Source organism: Dasypus novemcinctus, chromosome 3 (assembly GCF_030445035.2).
Source record: "Dasypus novemcinctus isolate mDasNov1 chromosome 3, mDasNov1.1.hap2, whole genome shotgun sequence".
Classification (NCBI taxonomy): Eukaryota; Metazoa; Chordata; class Mammalia; order Cingulata; family Dasypodidae; genus Dasypus; species Dasypus novemcinctus.
Window position 1 is genome coordinate 177,756,703 of NC_080675.1, and position 26,331 is coordinate 177,783,033.

Genomic DNA, 26,331 nt, shown 5'->3' on the forward strand with positions numbered 1-26,331 from the left:
CCCATTAGTTGCACCACCCACTTTCATTTTTGCTACCCAGTTTTATCAGCACTTACTCATTTGACCATATATATTACCAAGAACCCACAGTTCTCATGTCCATCCCACCTTTGACCACATCAGCTAATCCAGAAACCTGTCCTAATCCCTTTACCTCCCTATCCAATGGATACATCCAACCTAGCACATAGATAGGATGTAGCTCCTAATCTAAATATAGATTCATCTAGCTTTCAAACACAGAGTGACAATCTTACTATCTATTGCTAATTAATTTGTCTATGCTCTATTGGTACTTTAGATCTTTTCCATGCCATTTGTATTTTATATATTCTGACCTTTACTTTCCTTTTCAACAGCTTCCTACTATACAGCTGAATTAAATAGTTTGACAGATTACCTTAGCTCACTGCCATGATGTCTACAATTATTCCTGCATTCATACCCATCCATTATGCCTCTCCAATTAAATTAAAATTTTTACTAACCTGGACATGTAGAGTCCAATTTCCCCAATTGAATTCCTTTCTGTCCTGATTTCATGACAACTTACCATCACTTACGTATTAAGTCTCTTTTATTAGTAATGTCTACCTTCTCAGTATAGAGTGCAAGGCATCCTGTACTGCACCCTGAGGGCCAGAAGGGGTCGCCTGAACCTGCTTTTTTTAATCAACCAGCGTTTCAGGACCAGAAACACATGTCCAGCCAGAAGGTCCCTGTGGGATCCATGGAGAAAGCGCTGCTTCTGCAGTGAGGACACAAGCTTCATTCCTGTGGGACTGACCTGGGGAAGTTCCTGTGGCTCTGGGACAACTCAGTGTTTCATCCATAGTGAGTAAAAAGCTTCTTGTTTGCGGCCTTTATGCTGAGGAGGGGGTTTGCCACAGCTTTCCCTCCTTAAATAGTGAGCACAGAACCTTTCATTTACTGACTGTGTTCAGGTGTCTTATTCTTTACTCTGTTTTATAATATTTTAGCAAAATTTATTTTACTATAGTATCCATTCATTGAGGTTTTTGGTGCGTCAAAATCATAGCATACTGTACAATTTCTTGTTTTTATTATATTAAATATTGGGACCTTCCAGTCCCCTGATCTGAGAACTGGACAGTGCCTAGCTGAGCCATATTGGAACCTGAGTGAAAGGGGAAATGAAGGCCTACCTCAAAGAAAAGTACTGGACAGTAAAGTGGCAGGACAGATTTTGTTGGAACTATTACAGCAGGGGAGAAAAGAAGCAACAATAGCTGGTCTCAGCTCTGATTAACACTGAGGTGGCTAAATGTGTTTAAATGTTTTTAAAGAGGGAAAGATACAGGGAACAGAAAATTCCTAAGAGGGGTGTGGGAGAGTTCTGAGGGAAGCTGGTGATGAGCTTATGGAACAGGGTCAGATAGCCATGCAGTCCTCCTGAGAAAGGGACATTCCCTGGTTTAGTAGTATTACATTATGCTAGGTAAGAGCTCAGGATGGGGTCTCTACAGTTTGGACAAATACAGTAGGACAAAGCACATTCTCTTGCAAGGATTCACAGTTCCTCCTCTTTCAAGAGAAAGAGAGGAGTTCTTTCTCAGGGTTGTTGTTCAGGGTCACTGGAGAAGTGCCCAGCCATTGCTTCCTACTGCTGGGTGATTCCAGAGTTAATGAGGTAGCAGACATGACAACTAAGGATGTTTATTCATACTGCGGTGATCCAGTTGTCCTGTGAGGGTGAAGATGCACTTGAGAGACAAAAACATGACTGTTAGAAATGCGATAAAAAGGTTAAGTCCCTTGAGAAATCCTGTAAGGCATCCAATAAACTGAGAGAACCAACTAAAAAGAATCAAACCAATCTGTTTCAAGAGGTATACACACAATTTACAAACTATTCTGGCTGCTTCTCTAATGTGGGTATCTGCTGCTATTCTTGGTAAATTTCCTTTTGATTGTCATTTAAAACTGCATAGCATTGGGGGCCCACTAGTGTGCACATACCTTCTTTTATGAGGTTTAGATACTTCATCAGTAGTGAGTTAATACCCTGTCCTAGGTAATACTTTTCCAATTCTAAAGCTACCTTTTCTAATACCACCTGTAATCTTATAATGTATCTCCTGGATCAGGTATAGCTGGTCCAGAGACAAAGGGTATAATAATAATTACTGAACATCCCGTATGTTTACTTGGATAAATTTTTTTTTCCATGATGTATTTTGAGCTGTCTCTGGTCTGGAAGTCAATTCTTCACCAGTTTCTATGGTATGGAAGATTTTTCCTTTTAGAAGCTTATCGAAAATATTCATTTGGGGAACAGGGTAAGTAATGGAACAGTAATCAACCCAGTTTGCTGGGAGTACCTCAGATACCTTGCATCCACTTACAAAATAGTGTCCTCAATGAGTATAATAAGGGTATTTGCTTCCTTTAAGGAATGGGCTATTGGCTTATAGGGCTAGTTGGTGTAATTACAAAAGAAGGATCATGATCATAATTTTAACTGTTATTTGCGATTTTGATCCCATTTTACCAAAAATTTCATTTGCCTTTTATTTTAGTGCACCAGAGATTTTTAAAATTTATTTTCTACTTGATCAGATTCATTTCTTTTTTTAAAGATCTATTTATTTTATTTATTTATTCCCCCCCTCTACCCCCCATTGTTTGTGTGCATTGTCTGCTCTCTGTGCTGTTCACTGTGTGCTCCCTTTGTCTGCTTATCTTTGTTTTTGGGAGGCACTAGGAACCAAATCCGGGAGCTCCCATGTGGGAGGGCAGCACGCAGTCACTTGAGCCACATCTACTCCCTGCTTGTTATGTCTTGTTGTGTCATCTTGTTGCGTCACCTCATTGAGACATTTTCTGTTAGATCACTGTCATGTTCATTTTCTTTAGGAGACACCAGGAACTGAACTCAGGACCTCCCGTGTGGGAGGCAGGTCCCCAACTGCTTGAGCCACATCTGCTCCCAGCACACCAGAAACTTTTGCCTCAAGTGGAATAATTTCTTATGTTACTGACATCTTGGGGTGCTTGGAGAAAATGGTGTCTCTTGAGGGGGTCTGGCCCCTACAGTATGTTCTGTCTCATGAAAGTAAAAAGAGTCTTGCCACATAAGAAACCAAGCATTTACTATGCCCTATATGGTGGCTAGAATCTGCCTGGCTCTAGTAAAACACCATGTTCCTTGGGTTAGAGGTCACACTGTAATTCCAGTCTTGGGAACTCTTAAGGTGCATTCCAGAGTTATGTGAAAAAGGTGATCTATCTCATTGCTTATATGTATAGTTTCCTGTCCAGGTGCAAGCTCTATAAGCGTGAGGAATATTAGAAGAATACCTATTTTTGGACTAAGTGGGGAATGAGTGCAGACCCAGCAGTTACTTTGATTGGTTTCATTTGCTATATGATGAGGTAGTATGAAGAAGGAATTGTGCTCATTACAGAAATATATAGGACACAATAGGGTAAACCCTCACTGCTTAGAGATGCCTTCCCTGACTTCACTCTGGCCCTTCCTTGTTCATTTTTCTCCATTACCATTAACATCCTATGTATTCAGTTTATTTTTCTGTTTAGTATCTGCCTTCCCCTCTCTAAAATACCACTTCCCTATGGACAGGTACTTTCCTTTCTTAACTGCTCTATGCCCAGGCCTAAGCCCAGCTTTTTTCCTTTATTTTAAGGAGGAATCATTGACCATCTTATGATCTTGTTTGGGTGCCCCACCCCTACCTGTCCAGAGTATCACTTCCTGCTTTCCTTCCACAATCAATAACTGCCTGTTTGTGCTTATTGTTTTTAGAGGGAGTGACATTTCTGTGTTTTTATTATATATTTGTTATAGTTTATGAGAGAACATTCTCTTACTTGTTTTGTTAACCATAGTCCATCTTCCACCACAGGACTCATTGTGTAATACTGTCCCATGCCTTGTACAATCCATACAAAGTGTACACTCAGGAGCTCTCATTTTATCACAAAATTGTACTGTAATTACCTCAGTCAATTTTAGAACATTTTCATTACTCCAAAAGGAAAATTCACATACCTTCCTATAACCTCCCCCATTGATGACCATTAGAATTGATATAGTATCTTCTTTGCCAGAATTGCTGCAAAAATATTCCAATATTACTGTTAATGATAGTCCTCAAGTTACATTAGTTGTATTTTTCACATGTATCACCATATACTTAATACCTTGAAAGAGAAGAACTTTCTTTTATTTGTATTATTAACCATAATAGTGGTGATAGTGGGCATCCTTGTCTTGTTCCAAATCTTAGGGGATAAAGCTTTCAGGTTTACACCATTGAAAACCTGGGTTTGTCATGTATGCCATTGACCATGTTGTGGATGTTTCCTTCTATTTCTAGTTTTCTAAGTGTTTTTATCAAGAAGGGTGATGGGTCAATTGAGAAAATCATATTTTTTTCTCTTTAATTCTATTAATGTGGTATAAAATGTTAATTGAATATCTTATGTTGTACCATGTTTGCGTTCCTAGGATAAATCCCCTGAGCAGTTTGATATGATTATGAATTCCAAAAATAGATATTGGATTATGTTTGTAATCTGATCTGTACTTGGGCATGATTGAGTTATGATTAGGACATTGAGTTCCCACCCCTTAGATAAAAGGCATGGCAGAGAACAGAGTTAAGGGTTTCTCATGTTGGAGTTTGATGCTGAAGACTTAAGATGGAGGCTCGGGAAGTCAGCTCACAGAGGAAAGAGAAGCCAGCCCCAGGAAGAGAGGAACCTTGAACCCAGAGAAAAGCAAGCCCCAGGAACGTAGGAACCCAGGAAGCCTGAACACTCTCAGACGTCGGCAGCCATCTTGCTCCAAATAGACTTTGGTGAGGGAAGTAACTTAGGCTTTATGGCCTATGTAATTCATTTGTTTAGAAGGTAATCCCAATAATTGAAAGTGAGGGAAGAGGTGAGAATGTATGAGATTCAAAAGGTATGGGAAAAGTTTGAAATATTTATGAAGAATTGTGAGATTTAATTAGCAAGATATTAAGGTTGCTAGATATATTGAAACTAGGTGCTGTGACTCTGTGTTGAGACCAAGAACAATATTTTAGTCATGTACTTTGTTGAGAGGCAGTCATGCAAAAATATTTGGAATCACTTCTTCTTGGTTTCTGATTGGCAGATGTGGTAAATAGTCAAGGGGACATAAGAAATGTTGGTGTTGGTAGTATGGGTTGAAATGAGTAAATAGGGTGTTATTTACTCCCCGGTAAATTGGTACTCATGTCGTTTACTTTTTTACAGCAGGCTAGAAGCATTAATCCAAAGTCAACTAGCGCCAAATTAAAATACATACCAAGTTGCTTTAAATTTAGCTCAAATTAGCATAATTTTAGCCATTGAGAACCTGCTTACTTTGCCTGCTCTTGAAATTGCACTCAACTTCTAGTCACCATGGATATAGCAGACCCTGTAGCAGGCCATAAATTGCTGCTGCCTTTCATACTGCTTTGACCCAGAGATTCCCACCTGGCTATTGAGCCATATCATCTAGACATACAAGCCCTTTGTGGCAGTTTGAGAGTATTTTACAAATCTCAAAAAGAGAAAATTTATGTCTATAAACTAATCTTTTCCTCTTGGTATGATATCCTTTGATTGCAATAAATTCAGTTGAGGGCCCTTTGATTAGATTACTTGATAGTATCACTTTATGACTTTGAATTAGACAGTGAGGCTTGACTCCAGTTTAGTTCCCGCCCCCTTGCTGAGTCTGATATACACAGACTCACAGGGACAGACAGAGGGAAAAAGGAGCTGGCGTATTTGATTTTGCAATGTGAGAGGATTGCTTAAGCACAAAACCCCCAAGAGACTGGGCCCACAGAGCAACTGAAGAGGAGACCAGCTCTGCTATATGCCTGATAGCTTGAACTTGGAAAGAGAGTGAATAGCCAAGACTGATATAGGAGACCTGGAAAGAGACAAGCCCTATGCCTGATAGCTCAAAGCTGAGCTCCAAAAGACAGTAGATTCTGGAGGGGAAGGCTGAAACTTCAGCAGAGAGCAGGGGCCATCTTGCTTTACCATGTGGCAACATACCGAGATCAACAATAGCTGACTTTGGTGAGAAAGCATCTCTGTATAATGCCTCAATAAAGACATGTCATGGCCTTGGAACTGTAAGCTTTTAACCCAATACCCTTTATAAAAGCCAACACTTTTCTGGTACCTTGCATTGGCAGTCCTTCAGCAAACTAAAACATCCTGTTTCCAATCTCCCCTTTATCCCCAGGTGTTCACTTTGCTTTTTCCCCTTCGTGGTAGTGGCCTCACATCACTGTCTCTGGAAGGGCTCTTATAGGGAGGGACTTCCTTTCTCATGCAACCTTGTCCTAGCAGCATCCATTAAAGCTTGTTTCATGTTATTGCCATGCTTGGTCTTTTCCTTCATGAACCCTGAGATCCTTAAACTCACCATAGTAGGGATCTGTAAAGTAAGCAATACAAATGAAGCTAAGTGAGGTGTAATGTTTGGACAGAGGAGTTAATGCACTGGAAAAAGCTAGGATAGGAGGTTTTGATCACAATGTGTTGTCCCTGATTATTGATGTGAGAGGCATTTCATGTAAAACCTAGATGTGCAACCTTCAAAGAATGTGAGTTTGGGAGACTGGCAGGACAAAATTCAAATTCTAGCTGTGTCATTTTCTAGCAATGTAATTTTGTTATATTACTAAAACTTTGCGAGTTTCTGATGAAATTCATTTGTTAAATGGGTAAATAAACTATAATTATCAGAGTTATTATATGGACTAAATAAGTGTATGTTTGTAAATCCCCAAGCACTGAGTCACATTCAATATAAACTTTATTTTTATTCTTCTATTTTTAGTTTTTGCTGGACTTAATGTATAAAGAAGTGAGTTCTCTTTGATGTATTATCATCATATCAGTTTATAAATGCTTTCACATATATAAATTATAAAATGCAGGAATACTGCAGCAAATTATGAATAATATTGGGCAGGATTTCGATGACTACTAAAGTATCAGTTGGAACAACAAGATTTCTTCCAAATCACTTAATTCTATATATTATGAGACTCATTTTCTTAAGTGGATTTGGGGACATAGAAGTAACATTATGACCCATCTATTTCTGCTACTTTCTGGTGCAGGGGATTTTCAGAGCTAGATATACACCATGCATGCCATTTTGCCTGCAAATGTTATAAGTCCTTAAGTTGATCAACTACATCATAAAATAGATTAAGTTGATGGGTTTATTTCCAGGTCCATGGTGGACAGATGTAAAACTCAGGATTGAGGGAGTGATATCCTTAGAAACTCAATATAGAGGAGCCACAGTGACTGAGGAGAAACGTATCTGGGGGAGCAGGGAAGAGGGGAATGGAGTGGGATTCAGGAGGGCCGTAGAACAACTGTTGGTGCATAAACCAAGAAAAATTAAGTCTGAGGAATTCTTGAGTGGTTTTCCTAGAGGTGGAGACCAAAATCAAAAAGTGACATGAATCAGTTTTGAAACACTGAAAACAATGGGCTAATTAACATATAGAACAAAATTATTTTCATATTCTTATCTGTAAAATGAAGGTATTCAAATCTGAGAAGCCAAAACCTTACTTTTAACTTTGGAAGCAGAGAGTCCTCTCTCTTTTACTCTTGGAGCAAACTGCAAGATCCTGTTGGTTGGACTGAGGGTTACTCCCACCTGAAGGTTTGGGGAAATTTAGACAAGATTGGAATCTCATGGCCTCTTTCTCCATCCTCAGCTTGCCTATTTAGTGCTTTACATTTCCGCGAGTGAAATACCAGTGAAAGACAAGACAGTTGGTGGCTGAGCTAGTGAAAATGCATCCACAGGTGAGTAGGAAATTGCTCTTTCTGGTTAAATGACACCTTTGTTTTCAGCAGATGATTCCTTCTTTTGACATGAATGTCCTAAGTTTAGTCAAGAGATATTCAAAGATCTAAGCTCCAGTTAATTTTCCCCAGTATTGTGGGAAACTAAGTGCGTCAGGGAACGATCAAGAAATAATCACTTTCCCAGTATTTACAGTTATGTGCTCCAGCTTCCATAAAGGCTGTTCATTCACAGAATAGGTGTATTTTTTCTCATTTTTCATTGGGGATATAATTCACCCATACCATGATACTGGCTACAATAGGCTTACGATTGTAAACACAGGAGAGAGAGATGAGTAAGAACAGAAATTTACAGCCCATTAGGGAGGCAAAGGTTTTATCAGGTAAATTCAATCAATCCGGTGTTACAGATTGGGGATAAGGGCTGAGCAGTGTTGAGGTGAGCACCAGAGAGGGTTAGAGCAGAGGATACAATGAAGAATCATGTATTTCTTTTCCCCAGTTTTAAACTTTTTGGTAGAACATATTTGAACATTTTGAAACCTCAACAAAAGTTAACTAAAATTCTTACTGCCCTTGCCTCAATCATGCATTTTTTTCTTTCTAATTAACCTCGTTCAAATTAAGTAACAGGAGCATTCGATAAGGGAGTATTATTTCCTTAATTTTTAATGTGCATTGAAGAGGAGTATGGTAGAATGAGTAAAATAAGTGTTCCATGGAGATTTTTGAAGAATTGGAGAAACAAGAACCTATCACCAGGTTTCTTTACCCTAAGCAGAGAGACAAGATGAAAATATGAGAGACAATAGTAACTGGTGTTTGGAGTTCCTAGAGAAAATGGAGTATTGGAGGCCTCATACCACAGGAAATCTCAGGAAAGAACTGTCCTCAAGTTTATCTGTCTCAAAGACCCCTAGCTTGTGCTGCTGAATCATCTGTCCTTATATCATGTAATGAACACTTGTGCAGAATTGAGAGAGGCTGCACTTACTGATCCTAAGTTCTGTATAAAATCTGTTTAGTTCTTCAGAATGATGGACAATTGCTTCAACGTCCTCTGCCATTTTAATGAATAATAGACCTATGATTTGTATTTAATATGTCTTTGCTAATTCTAAATGTTATCTCATTGTGTCTTTCAACATTTGTTAAAGAGTTGTTAAATAATTTCATAAAGCAGAATCTGATGTTCATCTGGAAATAATATAAACGTCTTGGTTTTAAAAAAGGTAGATCATGGTATATTGTTGTTAAATAATTTCATAAAGCAGAATCTGATGTTCATCTGGAAATAATATAAACGTAGTCTTGGTTTTAAAAAAGGTAGATCATGGTTATTGTTTACATGAATCTGTAGAATTACTTGAAATTTCGGGGGAAGAGGGTTTTGTTATGAGTTTTCAGTGCAAATTTTATAATCACCAGTCTAGAAATTAAAATTACCAGTTAATTGAGAAATTCCCATGATATATCACATCATCTGCCATATGATATTCCTTTATTTATAAAAGAATTCTGTATATTCAAAGTGTGAATGTCTCCATGAAGTTATCTGAAAAGCAGAAGCCAAGTCAGTATGGAGAATGATCTTATTGGAACTCCAGACCAGTTGTACTTTCTATACACACAACCATTGCTTCCTCTGTGCTGCCATCTAGACCATTTTACTCTGCACATGAGTAGGGGTCACCCTGTCTGAACCTGAATGTCCATGATGTTTTAGGATTCAGTGACCTTCAAAGATGTAGCTATTGACTTCACCCAGGAGGAGTGGGCCCTGCTAGACACATCCCAAAGAAACCTGTTCCGAGAGATAATGCTGGAAAATATTAGTCATCTAGTCTCTGTTGGTGAGTCTCTTGGTATTTACCTATTTAATCATTAATTTATTCATTGAACAAGTATCTAAAATAGCTTTCCCATATCTGACTCTCTCTGCCCTGATTGTTTTATAGCTCCTAAAACTACCTGAAAGAAATTTGTTTCTTTACCTTTTACTTACATTAGTTTGCCACCCCATTTTTTAAAATGCAGTATTCTTGACCGTAATTTCATGTATTTCTTGTTACTCAGTCTCCAACACTCAGAATGGTGCTGGAAATTCAGTGAACATTTTTTAATAGATAATTAAGTAAACTAAACATTGTCTAAATGCTTGTTCTGCTCTAGTCACTGTGCTGCAGGTAGAGACCACAGTAATAAAAATAAGAAAATCTTTTTCCAAATAGAACTTATGGAGCTTATGATTATTGGGTTGTTTTGAAAATAAAATTCATTCCAATGTGGAGAAATTTAATTTCTTCCTTTTTGAAAAGGTCAAAGATTTTATAGTCTGTCTTTGAACTTGGGCATGGGCATCAACAGAGGTCATCACTATATATTTTTTTTAAAGATTTATTTATTTTATTTTATTACTCTCCCCTTTCCCCCCATTGTCTGCTCTCTGTGTCCATTCACTATGTGTTCTTCTGTGCCCGCTTGCATTCTTGTCATGCGGCACCGGGAAACTGTGTTGCTTTTTTTGTTGTTGCATCATCTTGCTGCATCAGCTCCCTGTGTGTGCTGTGCCACTCCTGGGAAGGCTGCGTTTTTTTTTTTTCGCACGGGCAGCTCTCCTTGCGGGGCGCACTCCTTGCACATGGGGCATCCCTACGCAGGGGACACCCCTGCATGGCACAGCACTCCTTGCATGTGGTAGCACTGCGCATGGACCAGCCACGACCGCTTCCCTGCCCTAAACTTGATGATAATAAAATTCTGCACAAAACTCAGATTTCACATACCTTTTTTCCTCAAATAGGGTATCATCTCTGCAAATCAGATATAATTTCACAGTTGGAGCAAGGAGGGGAGCTGTGGAGAGAAGGAAGAGTATTTCTCCAAGGCCAGAGTCCAGGTGAGCTCCAGGAACTTGTGATTCTGTGTGAGGAGGGGTCTGGTCAATAAGTGAGTATGTTCATGGAAATATCAACGGCAGATTTTCTTAAATGAATGATAACAATTTCTGAAATGTCGGCTACTCCATTGGGCAAAATTCCTCAGATGTTGTCATTATTGCATGCACATATCATTCTCTCTTCATGTATCTTCCTATCACTGCCTTAGACTTTAGGGAAAGGGATATTACGTACTTACTGGAATTAAATTTTCACAAAGTAGCCATTGTCCTGGTCCTCCCCCTTGGATATTTTCCCCATCTTTATCTCCAGTTGTCATTTTACTTTTCTCATGTTTCAATCTTGAAAGTATTTGATAATTGTCAATGTCCTCTATGTTTCTACTTCCTAAAGTATTCTTTCATTTGACACTCTTTCTACACCAAAATGTCAGTGTTTGAAACAAATACACATGGGCCTTGAAGAGTTCAACATTTTAATTTCCCTAATGCCATTCTAACTATTTTTTTTCAATTATTTAGGCAGGGAAAGTGGACTTCAAAAACATGAAAATATATCCATGCAAAGTATCTTCACAAAGGATATATCCACTCTTATGTCAATGGTAAGCTCCATGTATGTAAACCCTGATAATACAAATTAGAGACTTGGAAATGGGATGTTAGGAATTCAGCAAAATCATGATTCTAATTAAGTTGGGAATAATTGCTTCCTAGCAAAAAGTTTTGACTAGTTTTAATTTAGGGGTGGCGGACTTGGCCCAGTGGTTAGGGCATCTGTCTACCACGTGGGAGGTCCGCGGTTCAAACCTCGGGCCTCCTTGACTCGTGTGGAGCTGGCCCATGCGCAGTGCTGATGCGCGCAAGGAGTGCCCTGCCACGCAGGGTTGTCCCCCGCGTAGGGGAGCCCCGTGCTCAAGGAGCGCGCCCCGTAAGGAGAGCCGCCCAGCACGAAAGAAAGTGCAGCCTGTCCCGGAATGGTGCCGCACACATGGAGAGCTGACACAACAAGATGATGCAACAAAAACAGAAACACAGATTCTCATGCTGCCTACAACAACAGAAGCGGACAAAGAAGACGACACAGCAAATAGACACAGAGAACAGACAACCGGGGTGGTGGGGGGGAGAGAAATAAATGAATAAATAAATCTTTTTTTAAAAAGTTTGAATTTAGGGAAAATTAATTAGCCTGAGGTCTTAAAAAGGGCAAACATTGCTAAGGTGCCTAATCTTTGAAAAACATTCAAGTCTTCAAAATTAATCTGAAGTTCCACATTTGGAATGCTGCAAAAGTTTCTTATAATGGAAATAGAATATATATAAGTAGGTGAAAGACACTTCACTAGTTTGAAATGAGACATATAATTCTTATGGTAAAATACCAGTATGTACTTCTATAGTATATGTTCTAAACAGAGAAACTTTTAGAAGTACATGCATTAAACAGAGGTTTGGTGGTTTATTATAAACCTGAAGAAAATCTGGACTTTATTTTTTATAATTGTGCATTTTTTGCATTAATATATTTTATTAGAAGACAGGAAATTTCATTTTAGTCGTTACCTTCATGAGGTGAAATCATTGCACTCTGTTCCATTTTTTTTATAGACTACCTCAATTCTAAATGGTCTTGAGTCCCTCCCACTATTTTTTTTTTTTTTGGTCTGTATTTTAAGACATAGAAAAATGAGCATTTTTCAAGTCTGGATTTGTCATTTTTGAGTTGGAGATGTTCTTCAACATTTTTATTTTTTTCCCTTTAAATGATTGTTGTTTTTGTTTTGTTTTGCTTTTTCATATAGAATATCTTACAACTGTACACTTACAGGAGACTAAATGTCTTTAGCATTCTGTCCTCTTACTGTATGAACAGTGACTGCCAGACAAATCTACATTGCACTTTTAGGGGAAAAAAAATTATTTTAAGTTTCTTCAAGATTTATTTGAGCACATAGCAGTTAATTTATATATAACTGTTCCTTAAAGAATACAAAATGCTTGGGATTCCCCTCTACTGAAAATATTTAAGAGACAGTTAAACTATGAAAGAGCTAGAAAGTCATTTATTTTTTATGTAATTTGTTCCTGGGAAAATCTAAACTCTGTAGTTATGTATGTTTAATGCCAATCTAAAGAGAGCCTATAGCTTGGGGGAATAGCATAAATAATAAAGTCCTACTTAAATAACTTTCATCTCATTCAATTTCCTTCCTGCTATTATTTTTTACTATTTGAGTCTTTTTGTTTACATTGGCAGAAATTTGAAATTAATATTTGGGAAATTAAGGTTACAAATTGCTTTGGGCCCTGAAATATTGCAGTATTGTTCATTTTAGCATCAGATTTGCTGGAAAAGAGGGGTAATATATAAAAGATGGTTTTAAAGATGAAAACAGCTCATAAATCACTTTTCCCTAATCTGCATAAGTTAATTAGAATAAAGAACATCTAAAGTCATAGGGGACTATGGGGAAATCTGGGTATCTTCAGTTGGTTGTATTACTTTATGACAGAGGTTCCTAACAAGGGGTCCATGAGCTTGAATTGAAATTCAAAAAAGCGTTATTCTTGTGGGGACATGTTGGTGCGGGTGTGATAAATTTATTTAATAATACACAGTATAGTGTGAACTTAGTAAGGGATCATGGTTTTTATGTGACTAGGAAAGGGTTCTTTGGAGCCAAAGTTAAGAACCCCTGCTCTATGATATCTGAGTTTTTGGCAAACAAAGCAGTCTGTGGTATTTTTTCATTTCTCTGTAAAGTATTTAGAAAATGTAATTTAATGTTAGAAATAAAATACTTGAATGAAAGATGCCTCAACTATTAGTGCTTTTATGAAGCAGAGTTAAACATGCAAAGTGCGAAAACAGACTTGTGCTTAATTTGTTTAGTTTGCTGCTGATTATGTCCTTATAAGTGAATGAAAGTTCTTTGATATTTTATTGTTGCCTTGTGTTTTTAATTAGCTATTGCTTTTGAAAATCTGATATGAGCTGTTTAGAAGTTATGTAGTAGTATCAACATTTTCCAGAGTTTTATATGAACTATTTATGTATTTTAAGAAAGTGAAGTAGTGCCATTTTGATTAGTCTAAATGTTTCCCAGCATTGAAATTAATCTTGACGAAGTGAAAAAAAAAATGTCTGTGCATGCAGGAAAGTAACAGACCATGTTTAGGCAACTAACATTGGAAAGATTTTAACTGAGAGCTATTCCTAAATGATTAGTCTATAATTCATAAGTAGAATAATGAATATATACATGTTTGTGTACAAACCTTTAACTCCCTCTTATCTCTTTTCCCAAAGCAGAGCTCTCACACTCAAGAAAACATCTTTGAATATAATGATTTGGAAGGAGATTTCATACAGAGTGCAACATTAACTCAATATTTGTTAAGTCCCACGGAAAAGTTAACAAATGTTAACAAACATTATGGAAAAACCCTCAGTTACCAGTCATCCTCTAATCAATATAATCAAGTCTACACTACAAATACATCATATGAATGTCATCTATGTGGGAAAGCCTTCAGTCTTCGCTTTTACCTTAAAAAACATGAGAGAATTCATGCTGGAGAGAAATCTTATGAATGTCATCTCTGTGGAAAAGCATTTAGTCAAAATTCTGATTTTAGACAGCACAGGAGATCTCACATTGGCGAAAAGCCATATGAATGCCGTCTATGTGGGAATGCCTTCAGTCATCATTTTGACCTTAGACGGCATGAGAGAACTCACACTGGAGAGAAACCATATGAATGTCATCTGTGTGGGAAAGCCTATAGTAAGTTGTCAGGTCTTAGACGGCACAAGAAATCTCATACTGGAGAGAGGCCATATGAATGTCATCTATGTGGGAAAGCTTTCAGTCGTCGTTATGTCCTTAAAGAGCATGAGAGTGTTCATACTGGAGAGAAACCATATGAATGTCATCTGTGTGGGAAAGCCTTCAGTCATTGCTCTGACCTTAGAAAACATGAGAGGGTTCACACTGGAGAGAAACCGTATGAATGTCATCTATGTGGGAAAGCCTTCAGTCATTGCTCTGACCTTAGAAAACATGAGAGAGTTCACACTGGAGAGAAACCATATGCATGTCATCTGTGTGGGAAAGCTTTCACTCAGATCTCTGGACTTAGACAACACAAGAAGTCTCACACTGGAGAGAAACCATACGAATGTCATCTTTGTGGGAAAGTCTATAGTAAAATGTCTGGTCTTGGACGGCACAAGAAGTCTCACACTGGAGAGAGGCCATATGAATGCCATCTGTGTGGGAAAGCCTTCAGCTATTGTTATGCCCTTAGAGAACATGAGAGAGTTCACACTGGAGAGAAACCATATGAATGTCATCTGTGTGGGAAAGCCTTCAGTCTTGGCTCTGGACTTAGAAAACATGAGAGAGTTCATACTGGAGAGAAACCATATGAATGTCATTCATGTGGGAAAGCCTTCAGTCAAATCTCTGGCCTCAGAAAACATGAGAGAATTCACACTGGAGAGAAACCATATGAATGCCATCTATGTGGGAAAGCTTTCAGTCTTCGTGGTAACCTTAGAAACCATGAGCGAATTCACACTGGAGAGAAATCTTTTGAATGTCATCTCTGTGGGAAAGCCTTTAATCAACATTCTCATCTTAGACGACATGAGAAAACTCACCTTGGAAAGGGAGCATATTAATGTCATCTCTGTGGGGAAGTCTTTAGCCAAATCTCCAGCCTTACCACAGGACATCTCACACTGGAGAGAAATCATATGATTATTTATGTGGGAAAACCATCAGTCATTTTTGTGACCTAAGACAACATGAGAGAACTTGAAACCATATGAATGTCATCTATGCAGGAAAACCTTTATTCAAATAACTGGTCATAGACATAGAACACAAACTGATGAGAAACCATATAAATGACATCTCTGAGAAAGGCTTTGGTCAATATTCTGATCTTGGATTACATGAGAAACACGATAAATATAACACATGTGGAAGTGACTTTAGCCATAGCTTTAATCTATAAACCCACTCGTGGACTCACATTGAATAAACATTATATCTGTTATCAATATAGAAGAGTTTTCAGTCATCCTTACTCCTTCCCAATGTGAGGGTAGACTATATTCCCCAGGGATTGGGGAGATTGACCACCACCCCACTGTTCTGAGGGGGGTTGAACCTCTGCCGTGGAGATTGCAAGAATCTGGCCATCACTCCAGTGTTCTCAGAGGGTGGAGGCTAGAGTTTGAGTTCATCTGCGACCCAGATGCTTGATAAGGGTCAAGCCAAGAACATGTCTGCTGTGCAAACCCTTGGAAAGGGTGGGGCTGCCATTCCATCAGTCCCCAAAGACAGAGCCTCATTCTGTAGATGACTCTCAGATTTAGAAATTTAATAGCATATGCCCTGCAGGTTTTTAAAATTGTTTGGAAACTATGCCCCATTTTCCTTCCAGTTTTTCCCTATGGCAATGGGAATGCTTTTCCTGTGACTCCCCCTCCTTTGTATATTGGAAGCAGGTAAGATCCACAGCCTGAGGGGAATTTTGCCGTAGGACAGACCATTCCTATAACTGATTTTGACCTTGCTTTGTACTTAATGTTGTTACTGAAATGATTTGAGGTTCTGTGGGATATTGTGATGGAATGAATATATTTTGCATATGGAAGGTATATGTCTTTTTGGGGTCCAGAGGGTGGAGTGTGGTTATTTGAGGCTTTTATTGACCCCAGAAAATCATGTCCTTAGAGATAATCCATTTCTGTGTGAATATAAAACCTATTGTAGTTGGGACCTAAGGTAGTGCATGACCCAGGTTAGGTCTTAATCATCTTATTGGAGTTCTTTATAAATGGGATGAATATGGAAAGAGAGACAGAGAGAAAACCTGAGGAAGCAAGAAGCTGAAATCAGTGAAACACAAAAGAGAAAGGAGAGTCCAGCCAGCAGTGCCATGTGAGAGAGGAGTCCAGGATTGCTGGCTGCTGGTCTGCAGGGAGGAAGCATCCATCTAATGATGCTTTGATTTGGAAATTTTTTCCCAGCCTCAAAACTAATGTTACAACCCAATAAATCCCCATTGTGAAAGCCATCCCATTTTTGGTATATTGCATTTTGTCAGCTCGGCAGACAGACTACAAGAGCAAAATCCACTGGGTAAACACCTTCAGTCTGTAATGATGGGAACAAAAATTCAGACAGGCACCAGCCTTGGTGCATACACACGCATACTCTGTAGGAATAACCACTAAAACATGAAATGAGAAGAAATTCTTAGGTTGGAAGGTAAAGCCTCTTGAGTATCAGGAAACTGGGAAGTTATTCAGTGAAAAATCGTGAGAAATCCTTTATTCATAGAGCAATGCAAGTGAAAAATGTGAGGATTCACACAGTATAAAACTTCCAGGGTCATGAGTGAAGGAAAGGCTTCATTGACCACTTACTCCTTAGTCAGACATTAAAGTTCCCACACTGAGGGAAACTCAATCCTGAAATTAAATTTGCAAAACCTTCAGCTGCATTTCACATTAGAAAACTGAATTGGTGTGGGGTGGGGCAGGGATACTAAAGGAACCATTTAACACAAAATTTAGCAAATCAGAACTTTGAGAAAAGATCTATTAATAAAAAATTACTCTAGTGAAGTGGTTTGGAAATATGGAATGCAGGAATTTTTAACAAATGGAATTAAGCTCATTCAGTTGATTAGTCCTTGCAAATATTTAATAGAAATGTAGTTATTCCTTAAAAATCTAGTATTTTGGTCAGGTTCTGGTTTTGTTTTTAAATGCAGATCTAAATACAAAGATTTGAGTTCGCACTCCTTGATTTGGGGGAAGATATTTAAGGCCACTCTCAGGTGCCTTTTTCCAAGACAGCTCATCTCAATCTGCATAGTGTAATTCCAACATTCCACCAATACCAGCTATCTCCATCTATGTCCTGCCCTCACTGAGTAAGCTCAGCTTATCCCAGTTATCCTTGCCTTGGTCATTTATCTCCACCTTCCCATGTCCTTTGCTGATTGGATAACTAATGAATTAAAAAGCATGGTTAATAAAAGGATTAAATAAGCAAATTATGTAAATTCTGACATGCAGAGTCTCAATTATGATACCTTGTTTTTTTCTTTCTGTTCTGGACCCCAGATTCAAAAGGTTGAATTAGTTGCTCACCTGTTTATGATAGAGTATCATCATTTGTGCAGTGTATTGAAACTAAAAATACACTTTACAGTACACATTACTGTTGACTAATGCTTTCACATAAAAGTATAAAACACAATGATACTGCCACTGCTGCTGCTTATTTTAAGACAATATCTTAGCTCTCACTTCTTGAACCTATCAAGTGGAACTAACAAAATACCTTCACTCGTTTTATGAACCTTGTGGCCCTTGATTATAGGTTTCAAAAATAGTATTATGCTCTATGTACTCCTATTTCTGATGAGGTTTTTATGATAGCTTTTTTTCTTGGACTTCACTTAGTTTTTTTTTAACTAGTTAATTTTAACTGGTGAAAAATAATTTTTAACTTTTTATTTTGTACATTTAATAATTGAAAATATAAACAATTAAAAATTTAAAAGGGCAAGTGGATGTGGCTCAAGTGATAGGGCTTCCACCTACTATATGGGAGGACCCAGATTCGATCCCTGGGGCCTCCTGGTGGAAAAGAAGAGAAAGCATGCCCGAGTGGTGAGTTGAGTACCTGCGCAGTGAGCCAGTGCCCGCACAAGTGAGTCACGCAGCAAGATGATGATGCAACAAATGAGAGACAAAGGGGAGAGTCAAGGTAAAGCACAGCAGAGACCAGGAACTGAAGTGGCACAGCTCACAGGGAACCTCTTTCTGCATCAGGGGTCCCTGAGACTGAATCCCAGTGAATCCTAGAGGAGAAAAGATGAGACGACAAAAAGAGAAATAGGTACTGAAGATCACACAGCAAATGGACACTGCAAATACAGTGGGGTGGGGGGTGGAGGAGGGGCAAAGGAAGGGGGGAATAAATCTAAAAAAAACCAGTTGAATAAAAACAAACTGCTCAAACGTACTGGATACATATACTTTTTTTTTAAATCACAATGTTACGCAATGTATTTGGTTCATAGTAATGCAACCATATGGTAACAAAATCGTTTTTAACTATTTTAAGTGGACAGTTCTATGACATTAAGTACATTGATAGTGAATATATTTCATAATTATTTCCAAACTGTTTTCTTCATCACAAACCAGGACTCATACCCATTTAGCAATAACTCCCCAACCACCATCTGTGATAATGCCTATTCTGTAAGTTTCATATAAGAAAAAATCATGCAATATTTTTCCTTTTGTGTCTGGCTTATTTCATTCAACATGTCTTCCAGGTTCATCCATGGTATAACCATGTTCCAACACTTCATTTCTTTTTATGGCTGAATAACATTCCATGATATGTATATACTACCTTTTGCCTGTCCTTTCATCTGTTGATGGACACTTGGATTGCTTCCACCTTTTTGCTATTGTGAATAATGTTGCTATGAACATGAGTATACAAATATCTGTTCCAGTGCCTGCTTTCAGGTCTATTGGGTAAGTACCTAGGAGTGGAATTGCTGAATTATATGGTAATTCTCAGTTTAACTATCTGAGAAACCACCAAGCATTCTACAGTGGCTATACTATTTTACATTTGCATCAACAAATTACAAATGTTCCTATCTCTCTGATCCTTGTCAATAATTATTTTCTTTTTATGATTATAGGCATTCTAGTGGTTTAAAGTATTTCATTATAAATGTAATGTGCATTTTTCTAGTGGCTAATGACTGACTGCGCTGTAGGACAAGCTTATTCTTTGAACTCCCTACTCTGCCACCATCTTGCTTCCCTTGGCTTAGTTTTTTCAGTTAATTAGTTTTAATTGTCAGACTTTTTTCAAGTTGTTGAGTTGTTTAAAAACAGGCTTATTCAGATGCTAAATAGTCTAAGCTTTATGAAAGCATAACTACTAAATTGAAATGGATTTAGAGAGTGATGTGGAACCTTGCTTACTATTTTTGCCCTCACCTCCCATCCATCTTCATCCTTGAACATTTTTTATATTTTTTGAAAGACATGTTTGATATGTCCACATTCTCTTCTTCTTTGGTGTTTTCTTTATCCTCTTCCTTTGGATGGAAGTGCCATCATTTCCTGTTTCTTTGTTTCTCTTGTACTCTTACTACACACTGTACATTTTAATATTTTAAATGTTAACTCTGGGAATTGGTTTTGTAACCAGCTGGTGATAAGACAGGTTTTCTGGAATGTCAACCCGCTTTCCAGGTGTGTCTGCCCAATGCAAATGCATTGCTTAGATTTGTCTCTCTCTTTCTGGGCCTGTCTTGTCCTAGGCTTTTGCTTGTTAGTTGTTTTTTAGTTCCTCTGCTTACAGGAGTTTGACCCATCTGTTTCCCAGGAGTCAGACCTCCCTCTCCCTGGTTTGTTTGTTTTTTAGGAGGTTCTGAGGATTGAACCTAGGACCTCATGCATGGGAGGCAGACACTCAACTCCTGAGCCACATCCACTCCCCAATAAGAGGTGTTTTTTTATTTGTTTTTGGGAGATGCTGGAGATCATATCTGGAAACTTGTACATGGAAAGTAGGCACTCAACTACTTGAGGACATTTGCTCCCCTCCCTGGTGTTTGCAGCTGGCCAGAGCTTTGTTCCAGACTGACAAATTCTGGGAGGAGTGTCACCCCAGAGGGGACTTTCCCAAGTCAGTCTTTCCCAGCCAAAACAGGACCAGGGTCCCATAAGGGGCACATACCAGCTCCAAATTGCCCTGGGGAGGGGATCAGGAAGGGTGCTAAAAGCTTTTCCAGTGATTCCCCAAAGGTGAAATTTCCTGTCCTACCAACCAAATGCAGTCCTTCAACTGACTGCCCTACAGCCTTAAGGAAGCACTCATCTTTAAATCTCTACCTCCTCTGCCCCAGTCTGGGGGGTGTTAAAATAATCGCTGTCTCCCCTTTGTCTTGGGTTGGAGTTGAAACAATGGCTTCTCCTATCTTTGTATAGGGTGGATTGAAACAACAGCTACCCTCAGATTTGGGCCTCCAGCAATCTAAATTTATTGACCAAAACCATGATCATAGAAAAAAAATTTAAAGCCATAATCAGTAATCATGTCCACCCCTGTTCTTGGGGAAGAGGATTTTTATATACTTGTCTGTCACCGGTGAGCCTAGCCAGGGAGTGGACTCCATACCAGCCTGTTGTGAGAGTGGGAATGGGGCACTATTTGCCATAGGGAGAATACAATTTACTGTTCTTTACTGTAGTTTATTAAGCTCTTCCTCCCCTCTCCTCTGGATGCTATACAGTGTTCTGGCCTCCAGAGTTTTTAAGTCATTGCTCCAGACAGTTCCTGCCTGTTTAGTAGTTGTTTTGATGGAAGGACTGAATCCTGCAGCTCCGAACTCTGCATCTTCCCCAGATGTCTACACCTTGACATCATTTACAATGAAGAAAGGACTCCTTGGAGTCTAGGGATGCTGTTTTCTGATCTGAACTCAAAATTTGATGGAGTAGGATGCAACTGAAACCTCAGGTGACATGGTGGACCAGAATTTATAGACTACACACTCTCATCAGGGAAGAGTTTGGGAAGATCTTCTTCCCTGAGGTCTCCATCAGGATAGACTACAGGTTCCTGTATTTTTACCTGGAGGTTTATAAAGTCATTCTAGAAATCTCCACAAACATGAAAGGGCTCTTCAACTTGGAGTTGTGCAAGGCTATAAAGTAGTTCTTTCAAAGCCCAGCAGTCAAAACAATACTAGCAGTCCATCATTGCAGCTTGCTTTAAAAGTAAAAATAACTTGGTTTTGCTGGTAATTTTTGATAGTGTAGAAAATCCTTTCTAGAATGCTAAGATTTTAACAAATCCCTATGAAAAATGGTGGGTGGAATGAACTGGATAACTCAGAATCAAAATCACAAATTGTCTCCCTCTATTAATATGCCTTTAAGTTGAATAGAGTTTTTCTCCTTGCAAGTTGGCTTACATTTTATGTTTTTTTAAAAAGATTTATTTATTTCTCTCCCTTCTCCCCCACCCCCAGTTGTCTGCTCTCTGTGTCCATTTGCTGTGTGTTCTTCTGTGACTGCTTCTGTCCTTAGCAGCAGCACCAGGAATCTGTGTTTCTTTTGTTGTTATTGCATCATCTTGTTGTGTCAGCTCTCTGTGTGTGCATCGCCATTCCTGGGCAGGCGGCACTTTCTTTCATGCTGGGCAGCTCTCCTTACGGGGCACACTCCTTGCACATGGGGCTCCCCTATGTGGGGGACACCCCTGTGTGACACAGCACTACTTGTGTGCATCAGCACTGTGCATGGGCACTGCACATGGGCCAGGTCCACATGGGTCAAGGAGGCCCAGGGTTTGAACTGCAGACCTCCCATGTGGTAGGCAGACGCCCTATCCATCGGGCCAAGTCCACTTCCCTACATTTCCTTTTGAACTTTAAAGATAATTTTTCACCATTCTTATAGGTTAATGTTATAAATCTATGGGATATCTTCAATCATTCAGTATACATTGAACACTTTTTGTATGTTTTTGCACTGTGCTATGGTGGTGCACTATAATATTCTTCAATTTCCTGTGACAAAAAGAGTGATGTAGAAAACATGGAAGGAAATCTTCAAGACCATGGATTTGGCAATGATTTTTTTTTCTAGAAATGATACCAAGAGCATGAGCAACAAAAGATAAAAATCTATAAAGTTCCTTTCATATAAATTTAAAACTTACTTCAAAGTACATTATCAGGAAAGGAAAAGATAGTCCACAGAATGGGAGAAAGTAGTTAGAAACATATCTAATAAGGGTTTAACATCATGAATTCATAAAGAACATCTACAGTAGAATAACAAAAAGACAACCAAATAAAAAATTGGCCAAAGGACTTGAATAACATTTTCCCAAAAATGATGTACAAATGGCCAGTAAGCACATGAAGAAATGCTCAGCATCACTAACCATTAAGGAAATGCAAATCAAAATCATGAGATAACACTTCTTATGCACTATAATGGCTACTATTCAAACCAACAAAAATGTTAATAGAAATGTGAGCAAATTGGAACACTTGTACTTAATGGGAATTAAAATGGTGATGCTACTGTATAAAACAGTTTTTGCTTCCTCAGAATGTTGAACATAGTATTACCATGTATTATGTTTAAGTTCATTGCCAACTAGGCTAGATTATGGTGTCCAGAAGTTTGGTCAAGCATGCACTAGCCTGCTTATACCAGTGAGGGTATTTCATAGATGGATATACATCTATAACATGATTGCATGGAGGGCTGATCGTGTCTGCCACCAACAATGTAAATTGCCCATCAATCTAGGGAGCTCATCCAATCAGTGGCAAGCCTTAAGGGCCAAAACTGAGGATTTTAGAGATTAGAATTTCTTTCTCTACTTGAGCCAGTCAGCTTCTCTGGGAAATTGAACTTCACCTTCATAGGAATTACCAGCTTGCAGCCTGCCCTGCAGAATACAGACTTGCCTAACCATGGTTGTCAATTCCCATAATAAATATCTTAATATTTACATATATATATATTCTGTAGGTTCTGTTTCTCTGGAAATCCCTGAATCATACAGATTTTGATACTGAGTGTGGTTCTTGAGAAACAGAATCAGAAGGATAAGATTTCTTAATTTTTTGGTTCTAGAATTATGGGAATTGGTTCTCCAATCTAATTAGATTTAAAGACATTAATGATACAGGCCATGTTAAATTTCATCAAAAATCCATAAAAGAATATGGTCCAAATGTAAGCCATAAAGTAAATCATTCACCATGTGTCAATATTTGTATATCAGTTGTAACAAATGTATCTTCTACATATAAAAAGTTTATTAATATGGGAAGGGGGGAAAGGGGGAGAAAGTTGGATAAATGGGAGTCCCCAGTATTCTGTCATTTTACTATGATCTAAAAATTCTTTGAAGACAAAATGAAAATAAGTAAGACTAGGGGAGTAAATGGAATAAAATGTCACTGTACATACAGGACAATAGATCTTACAGTGATGAAAATGTAAAAAAAACTTGTTTTAATATTTTTCATTATTTTTAATACCCCAATTTTTTATTTTATTTTTAGGGTTTTTTTAACTTTCTGTATTTTATGTCTTTTTTTTTTTCAGATTTATTTTATTTATTTCTCTCCACTTCCCCCTATTATCTGCTCTCTGTGTTCATTTGCTGTGTGTTCTTCTGTGTCTGTTTGCATTCTTGTCATGTGGCACTGGAAAACTATGTCGCTTTTTTTTTTTTCCTGTTGTGTCATCTTGCTGCATCAGCTCTCTGTGTGTGCAGCACCACTCCTGGGTGGGCTGTGCTTTTCTCACGTGGGTGGCTCTCCTTGCGGGGCGCATTCCTTGTGGGCCACACTCCTTGCATGTGGGGTACCCCTATGCAGGAGACACTCCTGTGTGGCAAGGCACTCCTTGCATGCATCAGACTGCACATGGGCCAGCTCACCAATGGGTCAGGAGGTCCTGGGTATCAAACCCTGGACCCTCCATAAGGTAGGCACACGCTCTATCAGTTGAGCCACAACTGCTTCCCTATATTTTATTTCTTATCTTTAAAACTATCATTATTTCATTTTCTTATTAATTATATTTGGCTATTTTATTGCCTTCATTTTTTTTCAACTTTGATATTTTTAATACTATGTCAGTGGTTGTGCTTACTTTTTTTTTGCTAGTATTTTTTATTGTATTTTTTTTTAAAAGATAAATAGATCACATAAAATGTTACATTAAAAAACATAAGAGGGCCCCAAATACCCCACTCCCCAGCCCACCCACGCTTCTCCCACATTAACATTCCCTTTCATCAGTAAGGCACATTCATTGCATTTGGTGAATGCACTATGGAACACTGCCACACCACATGGACCATAGTTTACATTGTAGTTCACACTCTCCCCCAGGCCATCCAGTGGGTTATGGCAGAATATACAATGTCCTGACATGTGTCCCTGCAATATCAATCAGGAAAACTCCAAGTCCTGAAAATGCACCATATCACACTTCTTCCTCCCTGCCTTCAGCAACTCCCGTGGCCACCGTCTCCATATCAATGATACAATTTCTTCCACTGCTAGAGTCACAACAGTTCTATACCAAAATACCAGCAAGTCCACTCCAATCCATATTATATTCCTCCATCCTGTGGACCCTGGGATGGCAATGTCCACTCCACCTCTAAATCGAGAAGGGGCTTAGATCCCACATGGCTGATGGATGTGATTCTCCTGCTTGCAGTTGCAGACACTCTCGGTTCCCTGGAGTGGTGGTTGACCATTCTCCCCTCCCCATCAGCTGACCTGGGTAAGTCCAATGAACTAGAGAGTAGGTGTTGCTACTCTGCTAAGGCTGAGGGCCCAGCTGATACAAGGACAGTCCAGAGAGTCAAGTCTGGACTTGAGCACACAAACCTTAGGGCCAATCACAGTTTCAGTAAAAGTGACAGAAGAGGCATGTGTAGAGAGATCATGTCTGAGTCAAACTCCATGACAGTCAGGAGCACAAATTCCAAGGAAGGGCCCACTGGCAAGGCCATGAGCTCCAGAGCCATCTGTCATGACTGTAGAAACTGTGTGTCTCTGTAACCCTCAGGAGCACAAATACCTGGGGTTGTAACCACTTTGGCTATCTCTGGGATCCTGCTGAGACATGCAAAAGCATGACCCTCTGATGACCTCCCTACTCATTTTGAAGTATCTTAACCATATAAATTCATTTGTCTTTACCATTTCCCCCTTTTATTCAAGGTCTTTTTCTAGATGCATCACCAGCTGGTGATGGTAGTGATCCCTCAGTGCCAGGGAGGATTATCCCCAGGAGTCATGTCCCATGCTGGGAGGAAGGTACATGCTGAGTTTGGCTTAGAGAGTGGCCACATTTGAGCAACATGGAGGAGGCTCTCAGGAGGTAACTCTTAGGCACCCTGCAGCTCTAGGCCTAGTTGAAATTTCAAGCACACAGGCTCGTAAGCATAGTCATCAGTATCAAGGGCCCATAATTGGACCATCCTCCTTTACAGGTCTTTACAGTTAGTTACACTTGGGGGATTGTTGCTGTTCCATTGGGGAATGTAACAGGCTTCCCCAGGATGGGAACTCAGCACTCCCTCAGTTGTTGTGTGTAACTCTACCTACTATGACAATACCCAACAAACATCTGAACATATCTTTATGCCCTATATACATGCCCTGGAGAACTCCCTCCCACTCATGCATCCCCAATCAATGAGACCCCACACCAGTACTCCTCCCCTGCCATAGTTGAACTCCTCTGTGATCCAAAACGTCTTCAAAAATGAAGCTTAATATATTGCCAAATTCAATTAGTAGGAAAATGAAATAGTATTGACAGGTTTAAAGATTAGAAATAGAATACATAATAATTTAGAAAAATTAAAATAAATTGGGGTATTAAAAGATGAAAAATATCATAAAACGTTGTTTTTGACGTTTTACCTTTCATCACTGGAATAGGTTTTGCC

The 26,331-nt window shown here is 38.8% G+C and overlaps 1 protein-coding gene across 8 annotated transcripts in view; it reads left to right on the forward strand.

The window, feature by feature from the left end:
- Positions 1 to 18,813, forward strand: part of LOC101442862 (zinc finger protein 596-like) — a 29,317-nt gene extending 10,504 nt beyond the window's left edge. For 4 of the 8 annotated variants that reach the window (XM_004452718.5, XM_004452719.5, XM_012523036.4 and 1 more), the window contains 6 exons: positions 681 to 834; positions 7,761 to 7,851; positions 9,581 to 9,707; positions 10,658 to 10,753; positions 11,276 to 11,358; positions 14,067 to 18,813. In XM_004452718.5, the coding sequence (XP_004452775.2) occupies positions 7,840 to 7,851; positions 9,581 to 9,707; positions 10,658 to 10,753; positions 11,276 to 11,358; positions 14,067 to 15,443 (1,695 nt within the window). In that variant the 5' untranslated portion in view covers positions 681 to 834; positions 7,761 to 7,839 and the 3' untranslated portion in view covers positions 15,444 to 18,813. The remainder of the gene's footprint in view (positions 1 to 680; positions 835 to 7,760; positions 7,852 to 9,580; positions 9,708 to 10,657; positions 10,754 to 11,275; positions 11,359 to 14,066) is intronic. The other 4 variants (XM_058294771.2, XM_012523037.4, XM_058294772.2 and 1 more) reach the window with 1 other exon arrangement.
- Positions 18,814 to 26,331: the final 7,518 nt, after the last annotated feature.